We start from the raw sequence: 19,164 nt of genomic DNA on the forward strand, positions 1-19,164 counted from the left end.
CAATTTTATTAATACCATAGAAAAAATGATTCTTCATTATTTGGCTTAAGTACTCTACTGAAAGCAGAAAATAAAGGATTATATTATGAAAAAGCAAAAATGGAAATAAATATTGATGCAATTTTTGTGTATAGTGTGGAGCATAAGTATAAGTTAAGTAAGGATTTTTCAAGTGAAAATTGACAAGTTAACCTTCTGATTTAATTATTTATAAGCATTAAAATAACGGTATTATATTACATAAAATAATTATTTTTGCCTGCAGCAGAAATTGTTCGCTTTGATTAGTGTCCTTCAAGGACTCTAACTTTGATGTGTCTATTCTACTGTGACTTAAAAGCTGCAAGGCCCAAGAGGCAAGAGGACAATTCGTTTGAGTTGCCCCAACATGCGTCATTAAGTCTTTACTCTCCTTACACTCTCCAAGCGTTCAGCGCATGTGCGCCACGCGAGCGGTATCACCTGTTCCGTTTGTGTTGGCTTTTTTGTCTCTCTTCCTTGTTCTCATTAGACAGCGAAAGCAAGAAGTAGTGGTCTACACAATCACAAACCGACGATAACAAGCAGCTAATCACAAACACCGGATCATAACACAGAAGTTTTCATGTTTTTTACCATGTCGACATTGACGAAAGTCCGTATCAGATCCATCATAATTAAATGACGCCTTCGCCTCTGAATTCACTCAGCTTTTGTCAAAACGGTAAATTATGTTATACGTAACAACACGAACAACACTCACACTCACAACTCACAACACATAATACCTTTACATTTTTTTACAGTATTAACAAAACATGATAACTATATTATTTATTTAATTGTGTGTATTAAAAATAAAATTTAAGAAGTTTACGAGTTTTACAAATGGTTGTCATTTTTAGAAGTTCGATTTATTTATTTTTAAAAGGCTGCGCTCTGTTATTATAATATTATAATGCACTAGTGCACACACTTACAGGCGCAGAACCGTCTTTCTATCGGACACTATAATCAAACGCCAGAACTTGTCAAGTTACAAAATAATATGACGTGCAATCTGAAAGGTTGTTGATCATTTTTCTAGATACTTTTCCATTATTATTCCATTAATTGACAAATTTTCCTTAATAAATAACAAAGCCTATTTTCTCAAAACGTCTAAATACATAACTAACCGAAAAATGTTTTTGCTCTTAAACTGAATCAAATACATAATATCGCAAAATGCTCTCTAATACAATATAAAGCTCAAGCGGCTCAAGCTGTGCAAACAGATATAATTAATATTGTCAATCCTCCTCACACTAGTTCAAACCTGAATGGAATCATACAGATCTCACTGTCGTAGATGGGATATTAATTTACGCGATTTTTAAAAATATCTCCTGAAATGTAACTATCAAATTATTATTATTTCGTCAGTAAACGCGATTAAACAAACCTAAAATCAGCTTAATGGTGTTTTTTGAGTTTCAATTCGCACAGCCTAAAACACGAGACTGCTTTTGGTTATATTATGTGGTCTTGCCTTGGTCTCTTCTGAAATTGCGTACTTAAGAAAAACAGTCATAATTATTACAGTTTGGTAAGAAATCATCGAAGTATTAAAATTTTACTGATACTCACCTTTATAATATGCTTCTCGTCATCGTTATTCAAATGATTTTGCCAGAAACAGATGAAGTTAGTTTCAATTTTTTGATCAAATCATTTTCTCAACTGCAATGAATGCAATATTATCCTTTCCGGACTTTCATAAATGGCTCGTCTGATTGTGAGAGATTCCAATTCAAAAAATAATTTCTGTACACTTACAGCTGGCTGCATTAAAATATACTTAAGGGTTTTTCGAGACAACTCTATTAGGAGCTATTTTAAAGCCTTCAATATCAATATAAGTTCTCTAAACTCGCTCTGTTACATTAACGTGTTCATCAAAATAACATGAACTTTGTTAGTTCCATTACAAAAATCATCTAAATTTCAGATAGCGACCAACAGCGCCTATAAAAAATACAATGGGTTCAGCCATGGGCCACGTGATGACTTTGGCCAACAGCATCATCGGAGTGAGCATTCTGGCTATGCCGTTTTGCTTCAAACAAGTAAATTTCTCCACCCATTTTTCCTACATATAGTTAATAAAAACTCCAATTTTAGTGCGGCATTATTCTCTCTGTATTGCTGTTATTATTCAGCAATATAATCACTCGGTGCTGCTGCCACTTCCTGATCAAGTCTGCTCATCTAGCCAGGCGAAGGAACTACGAATTCCTTGGTAGGACCTCTAGTTAACTGGCTTGTTATTACTGAAAATTTCGCTCAGCTTTTCATACATTTGGACCCACTGGCAAATTGGTTGTCGAGTTGAGCATCATCGGTTTCCTGCTGGGAACCTGCATTGCTTTTTTTGTGGTGATTGGAGACCTTGGCCCAGACATTTTGGCAAAGGCCTTCAATATTGATAACTCGCCAACATTAAGACCCAGCGTTTTGGTTGGTAATGAAAATAATTCTTCACTGCTATGTCCATTATTTGATTGAGTTTTCTACAGTTTTAGCAATATGTGTTATTCTCCCACTTGGTCTCTTGAGGAACGTTGACAGTTTGAGTGTCATATGCACAGCGAGCATTTTGTTTTACTTGTGTCTCGTCCTGAAGGTAAAATGTAGCTACTGGCTGGCTAAATTTTAAAACAGTTTTCGTGAGCTCAGGTTATAAGCGAGGCAATGCCCCACTTGCTTGCTGCTGACTGGTTGGACCATGTGAATCTGTGGAGGCCAGCTGGAATCCTTCAGTGCATCCCCATTTTCTCTATGGCCCTGTCCTGCCAAACGTACGAATATTCTGCCAATGCTTGGCTGTCAGGAAAACTCTAATGATTTGACGTGTTAGTTTTTGGCAAAGCATCCTTTCCTGATTCAAACCACGTTCAATGGAGGATTTCTTTTTTGATTTGACGATTGTTGATTCGAAGAAAATGGTCAAAAATTCAACATTGATTTTAAGACAATTTTAAGTCAATACGGCTGAAATTTGGCTAGTTGTGTAGACACCAACCAATGAGAAATTTAATATCAATCAGTCGGTGATTATTGACGTTCCAAAATTTATCCGGATTTTTAAGGTTTTATTGATTAACAATAGAGCAGAAAATCAGATTTTGAAAGCTGTGATGAATTATCCAATTTTTTGTCAAAACTTTTCTTGAATTAATTTTTATTTCCTGCATAAGTGTAGGTCTATTCAAAATGTAAAATTTTAATAAATCATTTTTGAATATTTTTCTTTGTGACCTGGAAATCTGCTCAAAAAGTTTGGAAACGTTATCTCTGATTGATAATGAGCCATTTAAAAATATTTCAGTAAATGTCTTAAATCTAGGGAATTTTCCAGTTATAGAAAAATCTCCAATCGATTTTTCTTGTCAAGTAGAGTCCACCTCTAAAATATTACCACGATTGAATATAAACTGGCCACACAGTTCCATTTTTAATGATGTCCTAACTTTAAATACCATACGGTTTTATCTTCAAAGCTTTATAACTCACAAACTCGATTGAGTTATATCTCTTAACTCTGTGGTTAATACACAAGTTCAATAGTTTCGCCTAGTACTAAAATGTCAAATCCTAAGAGCTAAGAGTTTCCTTGTGGATTCCTTTTTTTCAAAAACAAATTTTCTAAGTGCTACTTGAATTTATTACAATTAAGTAATTAAACACAATCTCTTTCTTTGGCAGGCAAGTGTTTGAAATATATGATTCTCTTCCTGACGCAAGTCCCTTACGAATGAACGAAATTGTTCGAGCCGCAGTAAATATGTGCACAGGAGTATACATTTGCGTTGGATTTTTTGGTTACGTGGCCTTTTGCACTGCAAGCTTCACTGGTTTGTCTGAATTTTAATGAAATGCTCAGGGCAATCTAACATTTTGAACAGGAAACGTGATGCTGAGTTTTTCTCCATCTATGGTTACTGACGTGATGAAACTTGGCTTTGTCTTGTCACTTGCTGTCAGCTTCCCTTTGGTCATCTTCCCCTGCAGAGCCAGCCTATATTCGCTTCTCTTCAAAAGGGTACGTTTTAATGTAATAACCGCATTCCAAATTTAAGGTTGATATAGCCTATAACAGAGAACGCCTTGCCAGTTGGGTCTGGCGATTCCGTGGAACTTGTAAACCATGTAATGCTCTACTTTTTTGGAAGAAAAAAATAACTCTTCTTTCTTCTACCTATTACAGACAGGTTTAACAAACATTCTAATTGCAGGCTTCCTCGTGGCATCCAGAGGTTGTCAGTGGTCCAACGCATATCCCTGAAGCCCGCTTCAAATGCATCACGCTATTCTTGGTGACAGTGTCCCTTATGGTAGGGCTGCTCTTGCCAAATATCGAGCTTGTGCTTGGATTAGTAGGATCCACTATCGGCACCATCATCTGCCTTTTGCTGCCAGCACTCATGTTTACCAGATTGGCACAAAGATACTCCAGCGAAAGACTTTTGGCCCAGGTATTTTCTAGTTTTCTGTTCAGGCAGAGACTTGAATTTCGCGTTTAAATTCTACTTTTTATCAGCAGCAAGTAATAACTTTACTGAATGGAAAATACAGGAAAAAAATAATTTTTTTTAGAGTCTACAAGTTTCAGATTGTAAAATTTTGAATCATTATAATATGCTTTTGCTGAAATTTTTAAAGAATCAAAAAATAATACTCTATACCAGAATTAACTTCTTTAGGTTATCTTCTTCATTGCTGCTGGCATTTTGATCCTGAGCACATACGCCAATTTGTATGCAGCTGACAAAGCTACGGCTGGTGAGATGAGTGCTGTGGTCAGCTTCAAGCCACCAGAACTGAAGAAGGCAATGCCGCCCATCGAGTTAACAAACATCAATCAACCGCAAAGTATCAATTTTTATCATTTTTAACACGCGTTTTCTAATCTCAGCTAAAAGTTGTTCTTGGGAAAGGTGTGATTGGTGACTTCAAAGAACCGGCAAAAAGTAGCGTGGAAATTATTAAGCAAGATTTGGACTCAAAGTTGAACAAGAAGCCTGAAGTTGTAATAAAGCGTAAGAAAACGAGATAGGAAAAAAACGCTATTAAATTTCCCATTTCCCTGATTTCAGCTGATGATAGCATACGAGTAGAGCCACCGATCCCACAGGAGCCCAAAGAGCCTATAGAGCAGGTGCCAAAAAAAGTTGAGGAGCCTGAAAAGAACCAGCAGCCTGCTCTGGATGCAGACAAAGCTGACAACTTAAAACCTAATGCAGTCGTTGTTGAGCCTCCTGAAGTGAAGAAAGTTGATCTTCCAGCATCTTCAATACAGGCACAAGTCGGAAATGAGCTGAAAGTATCAAGCATTGATGAAAAGAAGCCTGCTGAGGCTAAATCATCCATTGCTCCAGATGTCAAGGCAATCGAGAAGCCGCACGAACAAGTAAGAAATCAATTAATAATGTTCCAGTTTTTATATATTGCATTCAATTTACCAGGTTGCAGTGGAGGCCATAATGAAAGACGAGAAGGAGCGAGCTGAAGAAGAGCCCAAGCATGCGGATGCTGCAGCAGAGGCAAAATTGCTTGAAAAGCTAGCTGAGCATGAGCAGAAGCAGAAAAAATTGCTTGAAGAGCAGCAGCAGATAAGAAAGGAAATGGAGGAGCACAAGAAGGATTCTGCTGATGTAGGGATAGTTCGCTTAAGTTAGGAGCTTTTTTTAATGACTTTCTTTAGCTTGTTAAACCGGAGCCAACAAAAGGAGCTGAGCAAGTCAAAGTACAAGCAATTAATGCGGTTGATTCAAAAGCACCTGTTGAAAACGCACCTAAAGTCGAATTGAAAGGCGAGGAAAAGCGTACAGCAGATGCCATCCCTGTGGATTCTCAACAGAGTGCTGAGGACAAGCACAAAATAGGCCAGTTGGTAGACGGTCTACAGAAATTGACAAATGAATTGAAAGGTATCATCTTTTAAAACCACTCCATTGTTTTTTGGCTAATATTCATTTATGTTAGAATCTATCGCTGAGATCAAGAAGCAAAAGGATGATGTGGTGCAGAACAAGGCCAAAGCTAAACCGTTAGGTGCGCTGCTGCAAGCCAAGAAATTGACACCAGTTGTGAAAGGTGCAGAAAATGAAGTATTGAAGAATAGGATAAAGCGAGAAGCAGAGGCGGAAATGAGCGCAGCTTCCAACTCTGTACCTGCACCATCAATTACAGGGTTGAAGTCAGACAAAACTAGCCCACCTGTCATCAAGGATGATTCCACGAATTCCAATCATTCCTCAGTAGAACTGAAGTTGCCTCAGCAACTGACTGTGAGCGAAGTGAAATTGGACGCTGCTCACAATCAGATAAACAGTGACGCGATATCATTATTTGATGTTAAACCTATCACTCGAGACCTCAAAACTGTTGAGGAAGAATTGGAGTGATGGATTAAAATTGTGATCAAGGGGTTCATAGGAGCTACGTGGAAGGTTATATTATGTATCAAATCGTGGGGGTATGATCCTCTTTAACTGGCAAATATATAACGATTTGCTTTGCTTCCCTTTATTGTGGTTGTGCCCTTCACTTTGTGATTTGGTACGTGATCTTAAATTTGGAATTAATTAAAACCCAAATTTTACTGCATTTTCCTTGATTTATAATATGTAGTAATCCTACTCAAGATTCCAAACAATAAAAATCTAATGATGCAAGTTAGAATCTGATTTATTTGATCATGCTTGTATTAACTGATAATTATTACATTAAGGGGTGGTCAACATCTCAAAATATTAAAAGGAAAAGTGCAATGAGCTCACAGGAAATAAAGCACATCATTGATCTCAGAGTTGGGCAGCTTGTGAAGGTACATAGATGTCACCTGGGCCAACTTGTGTGCGTACTGCACTGGTCCTGGCACCTTGACTGTGCCCTGTGGATATGTAGAAAGTAAATTACGAAATCATCAAAAGTTAAAAGAGAAACTTACACTCCAATTGAAGTAGACGTGGGTCATCTTGTAGGCCAGACGCTGCATCTTGTCAGGGTCGAGGCCACTGTTGTCAGAGATGACATGGTAGGCTGTGGGTGACACAGTGCCCACGTTGGCATGTTGGCTGACCACGAAGAAGTCATACCTGGAAACATTGGAAATTGTCAATTTTGAATATCAATGAAATCATTTAATGAGTAGACGAACCTTTCAGGAAGGGTGATGCAGTCATCAACCACCGTGCCTGGAGGAGGGTTGTTCCTGTTGGAGGCCTGGAAGATTCTGGTATTGATCCTCTTAGACACGATGATGAAGGCCATCCTCCACATCTCGCCTCCATACACCTCTGTCAGCTTCTCTTTGATCATGGCTACTTCGTGTTTGCACACGAAGGGGATCTGTCCATCACCGACTCCATCACGGTAGATGATGATCCTGGCAGGCAGGGATTGGTTCACCAACTGGTACTTCCTTACGGCCTTCAGGATGTTCAGGGCCACTTCGTTGGACATCTCCTCGCAGGACTTGTGGGCAGACACAGTGGAGAACCAACGGCTGAGGCTGTTGTTCAAAGAGGCTACGATGCAGCCGTAGGAGATGCTCTTGTTGATTGTGTCGTGGCTGACGTCAAAGCCAACAAACATGGTGCCCTTCATCGGCATCTCAACAGCCCACGGGGCACCACCAACCTGTGCGCAATGTAATATTAATTTCACTCCAGAGCTAAGAATATCCAGGGAAAGAAAAATTCTTAAAGCAAAAAAATGTATTGCATAACTTTTAGCAATATTAATTTCGCCTTCTGAATGATTAACATAAAAACTATAACAGCAGAGCTCAGTTACATCGCAAGAAACTCATCAAAGAATTTTTATTCAGTTAACATACTTATCATTTTAAGTCTAATGCATTATTATTTAATGGTTTATTATGTTCTCTATTTTAACTTTGTGGAAAACAGCAATAATTATTGTACATGCTGCCAACGCAAAAAAATCATTAAGAAATAAACAACTGCTCATTATCTCCTAATACCCATCCCAGGCCATTGGTTCAATTTGTAAAAAGATTGAAAGTGAAGTCGCAATAATTACCTTGCAGTTCATCTGGATAGCCACTTTGCAGGCGATGGACTGGAGATTGCGGTTGGTCATCGCCTTGACAGTGACCACTTGTGTAGGCACAGGGCGGTCAACCAGCGTTTTCTTCTTGATGGCGCTGTACCTGTCTCCGCGGTTGTTGGTTACCGCGCACAAGACCAGGCTTGGTTTAGGCACACACTGGGACAGCATGTCTTCCAGTTGGTTGACGTAGGTTGCCTGGTTGTCGTCAGGCAGGTCCCACCGCTTGGGCATGGCCATTTTGAAGCCCATAGCGCTAGCAGCACCCATCACAGCGTTGACAAAGTCGCAGGTCTCGCGCTCGATGGTGCGGGGAACCATGACAACCCAAGTGTCAAGCGCAGCAGCGTCGCTCATTTCATTCCTCTTCAGCTTTGGGGTCCAGTCAACGTTAGCTCCAGCAGGGTAGCGGATCTCCCTGCCCACCTTGCCCTGGATGATGGTTTCTTGGGGCAGAACGCGGCCTTGGAATCTGACGAGATTGTTGGTAATTTGCATGTTCCATTGCGACAGCTCCTGGACGACCTATAACACAGGGAAGTGGTTGAAAAACACTTAATTGTGAGCTGATAAATTTCAACACTTACTCTCTGCTCCTCCATGAGCCGCCTGCTGAACTGAAGCATTTTTTCCACCCGCTTTGTGGGACCAACCCTAGTGTGTTCGGCAAGCGCGCTCATCAGTCTGAAATTGCTGCGCATCTCGTCTGTGAGACCAGTGATGCGACAGAGCTCGGGGATGATGTACACCGTCTCTGGCAGGCCAGCACGCATGTCCTTGGCTTTGCTCTTGGAAATCAGCAGCGGCTGATCCAGGCACTTGATTTTGATGTTGTAGCGCTATCAAGAAAATAATGAGCATTAAAATTAATGAGAAACTATAAATCAACTTGGAAAATTATGCCAACAATCACAATATTTACTCGCCACCTAATATGTTGTCAAAACCCACAGAAATTGATGAATTAAATCCTAAACCGCTCAAAGTGAAAAATTCCATGCATTTAAACGTTCTAAATTAATTCAATAATTTAAATTCCGAAGAGAATTATCGGTGAAGTTGGAAATCAGTTAAATTTTTTTCTTTGATGTTTCGGTCATTACGAACGATGCTGACTGCCACTTGCAGCCTTAACATAGAACTAAAATTCACTTATCAGACAAACTCTTTAACATAAATAATATTTAACTATTATATCCCCAGCAAAAATTAATCTACCTTCTCATAATACTCAGCATAGGAGACATCGCCAGTGTCTCTCATGGAAAACTTGGACTTGGGCGTCACTTCGAAATCAACGTCGTCCACCCTGTAGGTCCTGCTGTTGTAGTCGGTCATGACGACGAGACCAAGGGCGGCATCACAGAACGCCTTCTGCCAGTTGCCTCCCTTGCGCTGGGTGCTGGCCATGAGGTCCAGCACCGTGTCAGTTCTCATCACTTTGTGGGTGATGCGAGTGCACATCAAAATGTCATTCTCGTGCTCTCTGATGGAAGTCTGGTATCCAGGCCAAAGCTCCATTTGAAAGTTGCCCATTTGGATCTACATTTAGAGCGAGATATTTCAAATCTTCCTAAGAGATTGCGCAACAAATTTAATACCTTGGCGTGCGGGTCAAAGAAGTTCCTTCCAACCAGCTGAAGGTTGAGCAGGGAGAGGCACCTACGCATGAGCACGTTGAAGAACTGGATGTATTCTTGGTCGCCCCTAGCGACTGTCCTGGTCAGGGTAATGGTGATGGTACACATGGTGCCATCCTCGTTGGTGCTAGTCAGCACATATGGCTACAATTGTCAAATTTGGTGATCATTATTCCATATCAGTTTTATAAATATTAATTATTTAATATATACCTGGCTTGGATAAACTCTAGCAGAGTAGAGGATCATGCCATCAAAGAGATGGCCACCAAGGTCTTGAGTGTGCCTCCTCAGCACAGCCTTCCTCACGCTGGGACGGTCTTCCTCAGGCAGGAAATCAACGTGGTACTGGTACAGGGTGCAGTCTGTCACCTTGCACAGCTTGAAGTAATTAGCCAGCAACTCAATTGGCTGACCAGTAATGCCTAAAAATTAAAATTCAGAGCTCTGTTTAAAGAAAAAAAATATTCCAGAGCACTACCTTTCTTGCTCTTCAGCTTTTCAGGCATGGTGCGCACAACACTGTAGGCAGTGCCAGGTCTGGTAGGCATGGATTGGCTGCTGCTGGCCACAGAGCTCGAGTCAGAGTAGGAGGACAATAAAGAGCGCGAGGGCTTAGGACCAGGTGGGCCCATCTCGGTCTGTCCTGGCACCTTTCCAAGTGGAGGGACTTCGCCAAGGGATTGCATCGACGATGAGAGTCCACTGACACTGCCGACATCAGATATACCTGACGATGTGCTATCCCTCACACTTCGGCCGCGTCCACGACCGCGGCCCAAAGGACGTGGTGGCGGGTCCATAGTGATTTCTTGAGAAGCTCTTAATCTATCTGAGAGCAAAGAGAAAATTTGCATTTTTCAGATACCTAATATTAAGATTGACGAAACCTCAAAAACCACTTCCAAAATTTATTTTAAGGTACAAACAAGTATGTACGTATCTAACCTTTTTTGAACAGAGCAAAGAGATGGGTCTTATCTTAGTACCCTAGTTTTTTCTCAGAATATATTTTTATTCCTATTTAATTAACGGTTGCATCAGAGCTAAATACATACATCCGACTCGTTTGCCTTAGAATGATTGTTGTAATAAGGATTTTGATACTACATAATATTATGGAAAAATTACAGTTTTCGTCGAAGAGTTACAGTTTTTGCCGCCCCTACTTATATAATGGGATTCTCATAAGAACCGGCGAGATGAATGAACCCGGCAGGATCTACTGTACTTGTAAATGTATCTACGTAGGAATTTCAGATGTTTAAGATGTTTTACTTTTTTCTGTGAGTCTGATTTGCTAAAATGTACATTAGAAGTACATTATTGTTATGGAAGATAACACTTTTCGCGTAACTCACTAACTTCTCGCCAAGATCTAGGATAAGGCATTACATTGATTCTTCCCATCAGTGAGAGAGGTCTGCTGACGAGTGAGCAGAAAGCGCGAGTTCCCCATGTATTATAATATTCCTATAAATTAGGAATTACATACATCTCGCGTCTTTAATTGCTACGAACACGGCTCTGGCGCACAGCTTATGTATGTATTATGGCAGACTCACCATTTTCGCCCAACTCACACTTCTCGCTAGGATAGGGATTAGCATTGAATCTTCCCATCAGAGCGAGAAGTGTGAGTTGGGCGAAAATGGTGAGTCTGCCATACGTGCAAAATCCGCATTTCGACGTGTGCATGTATGTATGTGTGTTTCGAACTTATTTGTAATAATACATGTCATACTGCTCGTGAGTTGTATGTATTATGCGTATTTAGACACATAACGTTGCATGAACAAAAAACGCATTATGTTTTATGTAGCAATGTTAATATTCCGAGGCAAAGTTGCAGTGATACGTCCCATAGGCATACATAATTAAGCATGTGTTTATGTATGTACATACATAGGCATCAATGTTCACAATTATTTAATGTATGCAGATATTTTTAACGAATGTGTATTGTGTGTGCGTATGTACACAATTACATTTATTTAAGCGCTTGTATGGAAAAGCTACAGTTTTCGCCACCCCCACTTTAACATGATATTCTCATAAGAACTGGCGAGATGTGTAACGCGGCAGAAACTGTAACTTTACCATATTATGTTAAATGCGTACATATGTAGAATCAATAGAACTACATATAAATGCATTTCCACATTATATAATTTCATTTAAAATTAATGTAAATTCGACAGATTGTGGAGATATTGCTGCATACATATGTATGTACTTACCTCTAGGCACAAAAATATATAGCGCTTGGCAAACGCAGGGCTCGAACACACGACTTGCATTAATGAACTCCAATAATGGAAAGATTAAATTTAGAATGCGACTCCATTAAATCACCTCGGTTCCCCCTCTTAAAAAATTAACATCGGCCAATTAAAGTTGACTTGCACTTAAATTGCATTGCGCGGTAAAGCAATCTTGACATTGACAGTAGACAAATTTTGCGAACTGATTGTGAGTTTGTATGTACGGTTTTCGGTGAATTCTGTGAATTGTGAAATGTGTGCAATTTCGCGCCAAACGTAGTGACCGTGCAATTATGCTACAAACAATATGTTCCTATATGTTAATATTCCTTTTCATTTTAATTGAATGGATTTTTTCTCTTCTTGATTTTGTGGTCATAATAATATAAATTTAAAGTTTAAATTTCTGTTAGTACAAAGTTTTGTAATTTCTGTGGAATAAAATATTTTTAAAGGTCAAAAGAGACATACTCTACACAAACATGCTCTCGATAGTGCTAAATTAAATTCGCATTCCTTAAAATCACGTAAAAGAACAATTTTTAGCTTCATTTAAATTTGAACATGTGAACGTATTTACGGTCTCAAAATCAGAAGAAGTCGGGAAATTATAAAATTGGTCGCTGCAGAATAAAACTACCTTTTTTATTGTGTGCTTATTTTATTACTCTGCTGTTATACATAAATATCATAAGTCAATTCAAGAAATTTAGAACAAATATTAACTCGCTCAACACAGAGTATAAAAGCTGCATTAAATAATTTCAACTTAACAAATCTTTAACTTCTTTGAATGCGTCAGCCTTCTCTTACTAAGAACCAATTTAAATTTAAATATATTATCTCTTATCCAAATTTAAACTTCATAGGTCTTTACAAACTTTAGAAATATTTCCCTCTGATTCAGTTGAAAGTTGAAATCCATTTTGCTGGTAAAGTGTACGCTTACAGCTCTGTCAAAAATTCATTAAATAATACATGTGTATTATTAAAATTTAACTTCACGCAATTTTATGAAAAATGTCAATCGATTTTTACATTTCTAAAAGTAATAGAAATTCGAGAAATTCAGATGAAATCTTGGCATAATATTTTAATTTAAGAAATTTCTGCATATTTGACTGAAATATTGACATTGCAAAATTGCTCGGCTTTTTTAATTCCATAATTATATTTCAAACGGACTTCATCCTCGTTGCTTTTATTTTTTAACTCGTGAATTTTGTGAAATTTATTACAGTTCTTTTTGCACGTCCACTGATGTTCAGCAGGTTGCCTACCGCATGGTCAGCAGGCGTTAAAGGCATTAATTATTCAGAGATCGATTGCAGTGTGTATTTAACTCCTTATTCTTACTAGGTAAATATATTGAAGATATGATATATAAAATAAGTAAAAGAGCGAAAAATAGTAGCAAATAAATTGCAAAAGTGGCCAATTAAACGCTAACATTTTCCCCTGCGATTTCGTCAGGTTTCTTTTTATAAATTAATTCAATTCATTAGCATACTTTTATTTTCTTGACAGTCACTCGTAACTTCAACGTTAATTTTGACTCGAGTTTTCTTACTCGAGTCTTAACTGAATTTGAAGAGGATTAGGAAGTAGGTGAGGCAGATTTCTAATACCTGGAATGTGATTAAATTTGAGATTTGTTAACGATAGACTTAATTAGATGGCGTTGCTGGCTCACCGCGAGGAATGTTCTCATATTGAGCGTGTACACTGGGCCAGCCTTTATTGTTAACTTCATTTGAGCTACTTGCGACATGATGCTGATATCCTGGATCATTTCTTGATCTAAATTCCACCATAACATTGCATTGCAGTTTGTACTTATCATCAGCCCCTGTAATCACAGAGAATTCAAATGATTGCATGCAATTTGCGTTTTCCTTTATAATATACTGCTTTGGTGACTCTATCGCTGTGCCAGCAAGCCATACCGATGTAAAGTGCCATCACTATGACGTTTTGTAAAATTGAACCAACAGGCAAGGGGGCCTCTGAAGGATGCTGAATTTAACAAATCAAATAGTATTTCATTTTTTATTAACACAAACTTTTTCAAAAAAATAAATTTTCCACAGCACTTTTCTAGGCGGCAATTAATTTAAGTGCGAATAACACGTGGAAACGCTAAAATATAGGGATTTAGTAAATTGTATAGGCAATATGTTTTTTAAGTATTGCATACTATGATTTCACACGTTCACGTTTTTCCAAATTTTATCATTATCTTAAGTTTCATTAAAAACTATACCGTCACAAAAAGGTGAGTGTTCAAACAAAGGGCGAAAGTGAGAGTCCAAACGTCCAGCAGAGTTGTCATCGCGAAGATTTTGTTAATGCAGTGAACGAAGCGAATGCACCTCTGGTGCTGTTGGACAGCGTAGTTGAAAGCATTTCTTTTATCTTGCTCGCTCCATTCATGATTCTCACTCTTTTGATCGATGAAACAAATGATCTGGCTCACGTGGTTTATCATTTTTACAGCCAAGCTGATCATCGAAATTTGTAGGCTCGCAAATCCATAAATGGTAGTACCAAACAATAAAATTGCCATTGATAAAATCGCAGCGTTGTTCAATTCTGCAATTTTAATTATTAATAATTATTAATGGGTTATCAACATGCTTTATTGATATTCAATACTTGCAAATTTTTGGACGTCAGAATCTTCATCAAGGAACCATAGTTTACTTAAAAAAAGATTTTGACTTTTTGGGTCCCTGGTTACAAAAAACGGGGTGATGTTTAACAGGACAGAAAATATGACTGTCAGAATTAGGATCCAAGGGTTCTCCTCTGTTTCCTTTATATATTCTTCTATGGGAGCCCTCAGGACTTCGGGGAAGTGAACGTTCGCCGTAGTTTCCATCAAAATATCCTTTATTTGCTTTTTATTTCTTCTTAGTTTTTCTACCCTCAAGGTCGAAAATATTATGCGCACAGGAATGATTGATTTAAAAAGGAAAATTTGTAAACTCTCAGTTGGTGAGGAGCAAATATCGAGTACTATTAGTAGAGCCATTAAAGTGCATAAACTTAGCACTAATACAGTGAAACCTTGACAGAGGATCCGGTTTGCTCGTGATGACCTCTTTATTAATTTTTCCAGAAGTGAGGCGTTATTCTCTTGGGTCGGCTTTCCGAATTGAATGTGCAGAGCGCCTAGCAGCACCCTGCACACGATGAAGTGGTTTGCCAGCCGTAACGAGTAAGTACAGCCCTAAAGTTTTTCTATTTTTTTAAAACCATTTTGAAATTATATGTGTTTGAACATACCTCGTCCTGGTCTGCCATGATGGCTTCAGCGCAAATTTAAGTTTAAGTCACTCTTATTCAATGATGTCGTAATTTGAATAAGCTGCTGTGAAGCGAAACACCTGCAACAGTAAACTAGCAGCACGAACTATTAATTACGTGTTACCGTTTCGCCTGTCACGCGCGCGAATAACTAAATAGGCCAAGCAACAATTACTGTCAGTTGATATTTCGTGCATTGGATAAATAATCGCATTACTTCTGCTTTTCCCTTAAAATTGTGGCACGGAAATGTTCTGTTGAAATTATTCTAATTATGTAAATACAAACAAGATTCCTGACAATGAGCAGTAATGAGTAGCTTATGCGCTGCTGTTACTCTTTTTGATTATAGGTTCTGGTCCCTGTCCCATCGCTTTATAGATTTCTAGACTCTCTAGGGCTATCCGATACAGTCTAAAATAATTTCTGTTTAATTATAATTTGAAGTATTTTCGGCCGTTCTTCTGTCATATTAACTCGCGTTAAGCCCCAAAGGAAGGGGCCTCTAAATACGTAATTTTGTAATTATTACGTACACACGTTATTATAAATTTATCTGCGTTATTTTTGGTGGGCCTTACAATTAATTAGTAGACTTTAAATTAGCTTTTATTTATTTAAATGTATTTTACCCTTTCATTGAGGCGCATATAATAGTGCATTGTTAAAAAAACAGCAAAGTAGTGAAATCTTGCGGATGTTAATAACAATTTTACGAACAAAAAGCGATTCAATTTACATGTAGCAAAATTGAAACAAAAGAAGAAATTAATTGGTTTACATACACACGCACACGCACACACACACACACGATATAAATCAATATTTTAGATATAAAATACGACTTACTCCACAATCATTTCACATATTATATAATATTATTAAATCTATTTAAAACAAATTATTTAATTTGGTACAGCAAAATAACATATGTAAGGCCAATCTCCAGTATCTGGAAAAAGAAATAATCAATACAACCCAGTTATCGCGTTTTTAACTGCCTTACTGTGAGAAATGTTGTCATGTTGAGGGAGTAGAACGGTCCGACCATAAAACAAAGCTTCACTTGCGCCATACTGGACATAATGCTGATATCCTGCACAAGACCTGGCCCGTAATTCCACCAGTTAATAGCCATACAGTTTGCGCTGACAAGCAAGCCCTAAAAAAGCATAATATACGAGTACTTGTTTGTTAAGATTTTTTTAAATGAAAGTGACACACCTGAGAGGTGACTGTTGTTGCATGCCAGCAAGAAAATCCAATATACATTGCAGTTGTTATAATATTTTGAATCAAAGTTTTGATCCCATTAGGGTATATTCCTGGATCCTGAAGACAAATTTAATTGTATGTTGTTTCATAACAGCAGTTTGAAAAGAGCGAACCTTGGCGACTTGATATGCAACTGCGCAGAGTGCGTACAAAAAGCTCCACACGTCTAAGAGAATAATTGTAGAGCATTTTGCGTTAATCTGGTCCACAAACTGGATGCATTTTTGATGGTGCTGAATAGCGTATTTGAAAACGTCACTCATTTCTTCTTCAGTCAACATACTCTCAGATTCGTCAGCATTGCTTCTTGATTGCGCCAGTAAGAGAACCCGGTTTAAGTGTTGAAGCATTTTCTCGTTCAAGCTGATGAGAGAGATGAAAAAATTTGCAAATCCAAACACAATGTAGCCGATAAGCCACACAGTAAGAACTTGGACAGTGTTGACCACACCTGCACCAAAATATTTTATTTAGTTAGAATAGATTTTTCCAAATGAAAGTGATATTTTTTTATTTTTCCAACTGACCTATCATTTCGTCATCAAGTGCAAGTCCTGGTGGTAGCCAAATATTGATTAAAATCTCCTTCTTTGTAAGAGAATCTTGGTTTATTTTTGCAATGATCATTGCTGGTACATTTTGTAAAAATGAAACTGCCGTGATGATGATCATTATCCATGGTTTTCTCTCAAACTGTTGTTTGTAGTGTTCGATCTCGTCGTGCAAAATCAGAGGGTATTCCACATTTTTAGCTGTGTTTGAAAATACCTCTATCATGTATTTATATATGTAGCAAGTTGAGTGAGCTTTAACGATCGTGACAAAAAGGCGCATTGGAACCATCAGCTCCAAAATAAAAATCGGCAAGCTACTTGCAGGTGCGGTAAATATTTTAAGAGAAGTGAGAATCGCCAGTCCAAACGCTGCGCAGAAAATAATTGTGCCAATGGCTTGGCTTAAAAATAATGCTATCCGCTTGAGCGCTCTATTCAATAGTGTGGTATATTCTTCGTTTTCCTCGTCAAATTTGAAGTCAAGCGCGTAGAGCAATACCCGGCTCACAAAAAAGTGGTTTGACATCGTCAGGTTGTAGTAGCCTTTTTCCTAAATTTGAAGACATTTTTTTACTTATAACACGTCCATATTATATGTATAAAACAACAAAATTAGCCACTGGATTGAGATGTTTGTTTCTTTGTCGTTTTATAGTTTTAAAACTGAAATGCTTCTAAACCGTCATAATTGTTTGCCAAAGATTTTCAAACGTTTTAAAGTCTGAGTAGAACCATAAATGCACAAATAACAAGAAAACAGCCCCACAAAATTTACTTACAGCTGCCATTCTACAAGGTGCGCAAGAACACCATCCACTAACACAACACGCTAATGTCGTTAAATTGTTTCGAATTGTTTTCGGTTCTCATAGCATTTGCGTGAGAATCCAACAACGCTTTGTGATAATTACAGCAACTAATTACCTTGAATCAATAATTCGATAAGGATTATCAATTTCACACGCTTGTGGAATGAAAGCAATATTTCACGAATGTAACCATGCTTCAAACTCAATTCTGCTGTTTCTTTTTCAGCGAGATCAAAAATTTAGTATAAATATATGCTTGTATTTTTTCAGTAGAGTTATTATAGAAAGTTAATATAAATTTTTTAAATAATGGAAAAATTCCAGCAATCATGTAAATTAAAATTAATCTCACTAATGACGTTTTATAATATTTTAATGGAATATACATATTTATGCGCTGAATGTACTCTTTATTTTTGGAGTTTATTTTTTACTTTCTATCGTGTTTGTTTAGTCTCACAATTATTCAAGTCAAAATCAACAGTATGTTAGAAAGGGTTACACTTCAGGCAAACAAGTTAGCTAAGACCCTGTTCAGGAGGACAAAGCCGAAGTGGGCCCAAACTAGTAAAATACACAAAGCAAAAAAGACATCACAGAAAATCACTCTTTAAAATCTTGCTGTCACATACACGCCTTGCATAAGGAGGGAAACTGTGTGCCACTGAACAGTCTTTTAGTGCAGGTGGCAAATCATTCCACGTTTTCACAACACGAATAACACGATATTCAATCACATTTTTTCCGAGGTCTGTGCGAGCAAGTGGCTACAGTGCTGCAGCCGAGGAACACTGCAGCCGAGGATGCAGCGGGTCGTCAACGCGGTGCACGCGTCCTATGGTGCCATACTTTAGAATTTACATTTTCCTGCATGCGCCAAAAATCATACGTGCCTTCTGTTAGATATGACACCGTTTTGTTTTTTAATTTAAAAAATTGACTCGCTTGGTGCGTCCATGAACATTGAATGACGTCAGTACGTATTTTCCAAGCTTGCGTTCCCAGCACATAAGCGAGGACATTCTCACGGTTGGTTCAGGATTTTATTGCAGGATATGACTCCAACCTCAGCAATATGAATATAGGGCGGAAGCGCACTTTGCTCCACCTCCACATCGTGCAAAAGTTTATTGCAACTATGATTTAGTTTCTCAAAAGTACATGTCATTGAATAATTTGAATATTTTTTGTGCCAAGTGTTGAGATAACTAATAAA

General features: G+C 38.0%; 3 protein-coding genes and 1 long non-coding RNA gene across 4 annotated transcripts; 1 reads left to right on the forward strand and 3 right to left on the reverse strand.

Moving 5' to 3' along the window:
* Positions 1-184: 184 nt before the first annotated feature.
* Positions 185-6,698, forward strand: LOC135938842 (putative sodium-coupled neutral amino acid transporter 10). Its single transcript, XM_065482803.1, has 15 exons — positions 185-703; positions 1,970-2,087; positions 2,143-2,260; positions 2,309-2,482; positions 2,538-2,644; positions 2,698-2,819; positions 3,727-3,875; positions 3,927-4,063; positions 4,257-4,496; positions 4,725-4,893; positions 4,944-5,060; positions 5,118-5,431; positions 5,487-5,675; positions 5,726-5,951; positions 6,007-6,698. Exons 2-15 carry the CDS (start codon positions 2,001-2,003, stop codon positions 6,426-6,428), a joined length of 2,571 nt encoding a protein of 856 aa, XP_065338875.1. The 5' UTR covers positions 185-703; positions 1,970-2,000; the 3' UTR covers positions 6,429-6,698.
* LOC135938841 (piwi-like protein Siwi) lies at positions 6,694-12,107 on the reverse strand. Its single transcript, XM_065482801.1, has 10 exons — positions 11,978-12,107; positions 10,219-10,569; positions 9,951-10,162; positions 9,699-9,881; positions 9,316-9,639; positions 8,685-8,936; positions 8,071-8,622; positions 7,184-7,665; positions 6,974-7,121; positions 6,694-6,916 (listed from the first exon to the last, which is right to left on the reverse strand). Exons 2-10 carry the CDS (start codon positions 10,538-10,540, stop codon positions 6,800-6,802), a joined length of 2,592 nt encoding a protein of 863 aa, XP_065338873.1. The 5' UTR covers positions 10,541-10,569; positions 11,978-12,107; the 3' UTR covers positions 6,694-6,799.
* A 1,592-nt stretch (positions 12,108-13,699) lies between these two features.
* Positions 13,700-14,562, reverse strand: LOC135941409 (uncharacterized). The gene is made up of 3 exons (XR_010574987.1): positions 14,265-14,562; positions 13,910-14,017; positions 13,700-13,850 (listed from the first exon to the last, which is right to left on the reverse strand). It is a non-coding gene; the product is annotated as an uncharacterized LOC135941409 (long non-coding RNA).
* A 1,600-nt stretch (positions 14,563-16,162) lies between these two features.
* Positions 16,163-17,927, reverse strand: LOC135938380 (uncharacterized). The gene is made up of 6 exons (XM_065482000.1): positions 17,919-17,927; positions 17,113-17,689; positions 16,699-17,036; positions 16,535-16,642; positions 16,317-16,472; positions 16,163-16,262 (listed from the first exon to the last, which is right to left on the reverse strand). The coding sequence occupies exons 1-6, from the start codon at positions 17,925-17,927 to the stop codon at positions 16,212-16,214; spliced, it is 1,239 nt and encodes a 412-aa protein (XP_065338072.1). The 3' UTR covers positions 16,163-16,211.
* Positions 17,928-19,164: the final 1,237 nt, after the last annotated feature.

This window comes from Cloeon dipterum, chromosome 3, assembly GCF_949628265.1.
Source record: "Cloeon dipterum chromosome 3, ieCloDipt1.1, whole genome shotgun sequence".
Taxonomy (NCBI): Eukaryota; Metazoa; Arthropoda; class Insecta; order Ephemeroptera; family Baetidae; genus Cloeon; species Cloeon dipterum.